At 41.8% G+C, this 6,221-nt stretch overlaps 1 protein-coding gene across 1 annotated transcript; it reads left to right on the plus strand.

The window, feature by feature from the left end:
- The first annotated feature begins 799 nt into the window (after window positions 1-799).
- Window positions 800-2,791, plus strand: LOC122320273. The gene has a single exon (XM_043208420.1). The coding sequence runs from the start codon at window positions 800-802 to the stop codon at window positions 2,789-2,791; it is 1,992 nt and encodes a 663-aa protein (XP_043064355.1).
- The last annotated feature ends 3,430 nt before the right edge of the window (window positions 2,792-6,221 follow it).

A 6,221-nucleotide genomic window follows, 5' to 3' on the forward strand; every position in this document is an offset into this window, starting at 1 on the left:
TTTAATTGTCATTTCTAACTCCCTTTTTTGCATTTTTTTGCTTATCGCTTCCTGGCCTTGTCCACGGCAAGCTTCAGTTCAACCTAATTCGATTTTGATACTCGTTTGCACAAGGCACGATCGCTGATCGCCTGCCAACTCTCGGCTTATATACATAGTTTCGTCTAAAGCACAGACAAATCGGTCTGCCTGCTAAATAGCTTTTCGCGACTAAAACGGCACAGACAAATCGGTCTGCCTGCCCATCATACTTTCGGCTAGTTAAAAGGCACAGACAAATCGGTCTGCCTGCCTAATTCTTAATTCAAACCTACATAAACAATAACTCTGTAAATTTAAGGCCTTGGTGCCATTGAAATAAATAAGTGCATTATTTAAGAGAAATTTGTGCGGATTATTTTATTTGGGCACCGACAAGGTAATGGTTGGTGAAAAAGCTCATTGACCCAACATTTTGGTGACCCCGACGTGATCGTGAAACAATAGAAATTCGAACCATCTAAAACTAAAGTGCAACCAAACAAATAATTTTATTATTTTCGTTCGGTTAAAAGTTAGTGATCGCGCATATATGTACATACTCTCGTTAGCTCTGTGCACATAAGCGCAAGCTGTAACTCCGTTAGACCCTCGCACACACCCGCCCCCGCGCATTTTCGTTTCCTCTTTGTGCCCCAGCTTCCCCCAGTATATATATATTCAAATAGACGCACAATTTTGGCGCTAATCATTGCACAGTGGGTCTTGATCGGTGTGCAAGTGACGAATTCTAAAAACTATAACAACCAAAGTAAACAACATGTCAATGGACACAACGCTTGCTGCTCCAGTTGCGGGAGCAACGTATTACAAATTGAAGGCTGGCTCAATGCTTTCTAAAGCTAAAGCGATTGAGAAGACTCTGACTGCCGACAAGCTCCAGGAAATGAGCGAGGAGAAATTGGAATTCCATGTTCAACGCCTGGACGAGATCAAGACTGCCTTTTTCCAGATCCATGACAGACTTGAGGAGCTGGACTTTAATGAAATTGGTAGTGTGGTGCGCGATGACTTCGAGGAGCTTATCATCTCAACAAAAATAAGGTTGAATCGAGAATTGGGTAAGCGAAAAGGTCCGGCAATTCGTAGCTCCACACTCAGGCCAGAGCCCTCCATGGATTTCCATTCCATGTCAGCGGCAAGGAGATCTCATTTACCCGAATTGAGACTGCCTGATTTCTCTGGAGGCTATACCGAATTTGCGGATTTTCAGTCGATGTTCAAGGCCATTATCGACAACGATGTTGAGCTTTCCAACATTGAGAAGCTGCAGCATCTCAAGTCTTGCTTGAAGGGTGCCGCCTTGGACACAGTTCGGTCATTGGAGATTTGCGAGATTAATTATGCGGTGGCCTGGGAATTATTGAACAACCGGTTCAATAACAAGCGTCTCATTTTCCAATCCCACATTAACGCAATTTTGAGTCTCCCCAAGGTCGACATGCAGTGTGCCACGAAGCTGCGAGAAATGTCCGACAAAATAAACGCAAATCTACGTGCTCTCCAGTCTATGGGTTCTGTTGACCAAATAGCAAACTGTGTTCTTGTCCATGTTCTACTGCAAAGGTTGGATAGCAAAACTCAGGCCAATTGGGAGGAGTCTGCGGCGATCGATGAAATTCCTTCGATTGATCATTTCACTACTTTCTTGTCAAAGCGTTGTCGAAAACTCGAGAACATAGAGCACACCGCAGCTTTGTATTCGAATTGTTCACCATCAGGAATCACTCGCAGCAGAAGTATCTTAGTCGCCACCAACACTTCGGGACATGCATGTGTTGCGTGTGACAGTAGTAGTCACTCCATCTATAGCTGTGGTCAATTCGCCAATCTGTCGACACAAGAGCGTATTCTAAAGGCAAGGGACTTGGCACTGTGTTTCAATTGCCTGAAGAAAGGACATCAAATGCGCAATTGTCGGTCAGGCTGCTGTCGAGTTTGCGGGTCTAAGCATCATAGCCTTTTGCACCCTGGCTCTCAGCCTTCAACCGATGTTCAGCGAGCTCCCGTGGCGGAACTAAGTACGCCGAACGCAATCGCCTCTAGCCCCTCTATCTCTTTGCTGGCTCAGAATTTGGATTCCGATAGTGTTTTTCTTCCAACTGCAGCCATAAGCATACAAAGTCGATCAGGTGCCTGGATCCCATGCCGCACGCTGCTAGACTCGGGATCACAAGTCCACGTTGTGACCTCCCGACTTGCTCACCAGTTGGAATTGCCAAAAACAAAGTCTACAGTAACAGTTGCTGGTCTTGGAGATGCTCGATTTGACTGTGAAGGAGCGTCCGTTTGTCTCAAGTTCAAGTCGCATGCCTCCAATAACTCCGCATGCCTAACTGCGCTTGTTGCTCCAGCGATAACCGAAAATCAACCCAGTTCGAATGTTAAGCCCGATGGCTGGAAAATTCCCTCCAGTATTCAGTTGGCCGATCCTGAATTTTACAAATCTCACCGCATAGATCTTTTCATTGGCGCAAGCATGTTTTTCGAATTATTATCTGTAGGGCAGATTAAGTTGGCTGCTGGGTTACCCCTATTACAGAATTCGAGGCTTGGTTGGATCGTAACAGGAGGTGGATCTTCTTCTACAGAGGCAACTGGATTACAGGATCAAGCTGTGCATCGGGAATTGGTTGCTGCTCGCATGGATGACGCTGACGATCTGATCATAGGAGGGCAATCAACACAAGAGGTCCTCGGAAACAACGACGTTCGATATCAAACTCCTGACTCGAAAAAAGAACACTCCTGAAGTTTGACGATGGCAGCAACATTACCAAGACACTGGGTCTTGCCTGAAACCCTGCAGCGGATGTTTTTCGTTCTTCTTTTTCTTCCATACAGGTCTCTCCAAAGTCAAGCAAAGGGATGGTGTTGTCCACAACCGCTCAGGTTTACGATGAGTGCGTTCCCCAGGGACTCAACACGTCATGGCGGAAGTTGCTATCTGGCATGGGTCGTACCCAGCAAAAGGCGTTTCTTCAACCTGCGTTGGATCCAACAGCTGATGGCAAACGACAGGCGCATCTACTTTATTCAAAGTCTCGTGTGGCGCCTTGGAAGACTCTCATGGTTTTCAAATTGGAGTTCTACGCTACCTTGTTACTGGTCCAACTTCTCTTCGATTGCCCGTATTATTGCTGGTCGGATTCTGCTGAAGCTTTATCATCGATAAGCTATGAACATTCACGCTTTCAAGTATTTGTTACTAATCAAATATCTATACTTCAAGAGTTATCCAGTGGCATGAGTTGGCGCTACGTTCCGGCTGACTGCAATCCAGCCGACATCTTGACAAGAGAAACTTCCCCGAGAGAGCTTCTGGAACCTGCCCTTTGGTTCGCCAGCCCAGCGTTTCGTCTCGAGAATCGCAATGCGCAGCATCCTACACTGGACTTGCATCGGAAGAGCATGCATTCTGGCCCGCGAGCGTTGCTCGCTTACATGCGTCTTCAATGTTGGCAGCAACGACATAGGTGGCGCACTCCCAAACCTGCACTACAAATCGACGAGTTCGTCTCCACTTTGCATCCGCCTCAATGGCCGTTAGCCAGCATCATGGAATTGGTGCCTGGATCCGATGGAGTTGCTCGTGTGGCTCGAATCACTCGAAGGGCTGTACGCAAGTTGTGCGTGCTGCCGAACCTGGATCTGGTTGAAAGCCCTGGTCTTTCAACGGGGGGAGGATGTTTGGTCTTGCCGCAGCCTAAATCCAATCTTTAATTTCAAATCTTAACGTAAATTCATTGCTTGCTGTTTGCTTTGTTTTGCTATTTGCCCTGCGCGGCAACACTGTTTTAATTGTCATTTCTAACTCCCTTTTTTGCATTTTTTTGCTTATCGCTTCCTGGCCTTGTCCACGGCAAGCTTCAGTTCAACCTAATTCGATTTTGATACTCGTTTGCACAAGGCACGATCGCTGATCGCCTGCCAACTCTCGGCTTATATACATAGTTTCGTCTAAAGCACAGACAAATCGGTCTGCCTGCTAAATAGCTTTTCGCGACTAAAACGGCACAGACAAATCGGTCTGCCTGCCCATCATACTTTCGGCTAGTTAAAAGGCACAGACAAATCGGTCTGCCTGCCTAATTCTTAATTCAAACCTACATAAACAATAACTCTGTAAATTTAAGGCCTTGGTGCCATTGAAATAAATAAGTGCATTATTTAAGAGAAATTTGTGCGGATTATTTTATTTGGGCACCGACAAGGTAATGGTTGGTGAAAAAGCTCATTGACCCAACAACGTTATAAAAAATTCAATTTTTAATAAAAAAAAAATCCTTCGTTCAAACACGAGTCAGACACATACACTTAGAGAAAAATTTTGGATTTTTAATTTCAGATGAAGCGGAGAAAATTTGACTACCGCCAGGGCACTATTTTTGATGGAGTCAACTTTCAGGCATTCTCACTCGCTCATTTTTTAATATTTTCTTTTCAAAATTTTACAAATTATAGTTGAAGCATTATATATTCATATTCAATAAACAAAAATTGTAAGAAAATCCCAGGAGCTTTGAAAAAAATTCACGAAAATAGGCCTTTTTTGGGCCTCCAGGGTAGGATAACCCCTTAAGCCACCTTTGGTTTGGCGCATGAACGATTTCATTTCGTTCGCAACCCCAAGTAATGTATCACACAAGCACTTCAGGTTTGGACCCTTAGCTAGGTCATCACTTGTTCGGCCGTTTAGTTCCATAATTATTAGCTTCTTACCACTGTATGAAAAAAAAACAAAACAAAAACTTTCAAGCGAGCAGTTAAAAGTACCGCAAGAGCGCAGCCTGCACGCTTGGAACTTTAGGTTTTGTGAGAGAGCGAAAGCGGGAGAACACAGCGCTGTTAGCTTGCACTAACAACAACAAAAACAACACTACGGATAGAGAGAAATGCAAGACACAGATCAAAAAAACAAAAAGCAAAAGAAAAATTAATATTTATTTATAGAAATGGAACCCAGTCAAAAAACAGATTCACTCGTGAAGCGAACGGAGTTTAAAATTATATTGGTTTAAAAGCCGAAATTTTAATGAATTGATTTAAACCCACCGGTGGCTTTAGCAAAAACAAATAAAAATTCGGAGCGCACAAAAAAACACGCCCGTTCGCCTTGAAAGTCAAGAGAGAATTATTCTTAACATATTGGTCTTTAAGAAAAAAAAAATTTAAAAAAAATGGAAAAAAAAATTTTAAACCGTAACCCCAACCTCTAGTTTGCGTAGAAACCGACAGACGGACAGACTTACAGACGTATTTCGATTTAGATCATAATGCTGATCAAGAATATATGTATTTTATGGGGTCTGAGGTGTCCCCTTCACTGCGTTGCAAACTTCTGGCCTAAATTAAAATACCCTTTGCTCTGCAAGGGCATAAAAATTTTTTAAATTCTTTAACCTGTAAGATGTTTTATTTTATTACGTTATGAAGGTAAACAATACTACTTCCTTTCTGCAAGTTTCATCTAAAATTAATAAACTAAAAAATACATGTATGAAACTACTTATTATTATTTTTATTGGTGTTTTTTTTGCGGTTTGCATGTTAATGAATTACTAATTCATTTTATGTCTATATTTTGACTTACCTATTTAGCGAGATCCAAGCGATTTGTTTTGAAGATAATTTTAATTCAGTATACAATGTTGTACAAAACTCATCAATTTTATTGAAATAAGTGATGGAAGGACTAGTTTGAACCAAATTTTCTACAGAGCCGAGAACTAATTTTGATAGGTTGATAATCTGTTAATATTTTATAGAAAAAAAGATCACTTTATCAGTAGTTTGAAACATAACAAGAAAGGAAGCTAGCTTCGGCAAGCCGAAGCTTATATACCCTTGCAGTCATCAAATATGTCGAACAAAATGCATAAAGGCTAAACAACATCGAAGCTAAGACGATTTTTCTGTTCATTTTCCATATTTTCGACTATAGATCATATGGGAGCTATATGATATAGTTGTTCGATTTTGATCAAATTTAATTCGTAATTCAAGAGTTGTTAGAAAACTTTATATTCCGTTATTTCTATATAGATTTTTCGATCTTTCCTATGGTAGCTATAAGATATAGCTGTCCGATTTTTATGAAACTTTTTTCTCAATATAAGGGTTGTTAAAAAACTTGATATTTAAAAAATCATGCTCGTGGGATAAAAAAAAAGTTGTTATCA

Source organism: Drosophila ficusphila, unplaced genomic scaffold, assembly GCF_018152265.1.
Source record: "Drosophila ficusphila isolate 14025-0441.05 unplaced genomic scaffold, ASM1815226v1 contig_441, whole genome shotgun sequence".
Lineage (NCBI taxonomy): Eukaryota > Metazoa > Arthropoda > Insecta > Diptera > Drosophilidae > Drosophila > Drosophila ficusphila.

Excerpts from the sequence above, each read along its gene's own strand:
- LOC122320273 (XM_043208420.1), top strand. The coding sequence starts at position 800 with ATGTCAATGGACACAACGCTTGCTGCTCCAGTTGCGGGAGCAACGTAT.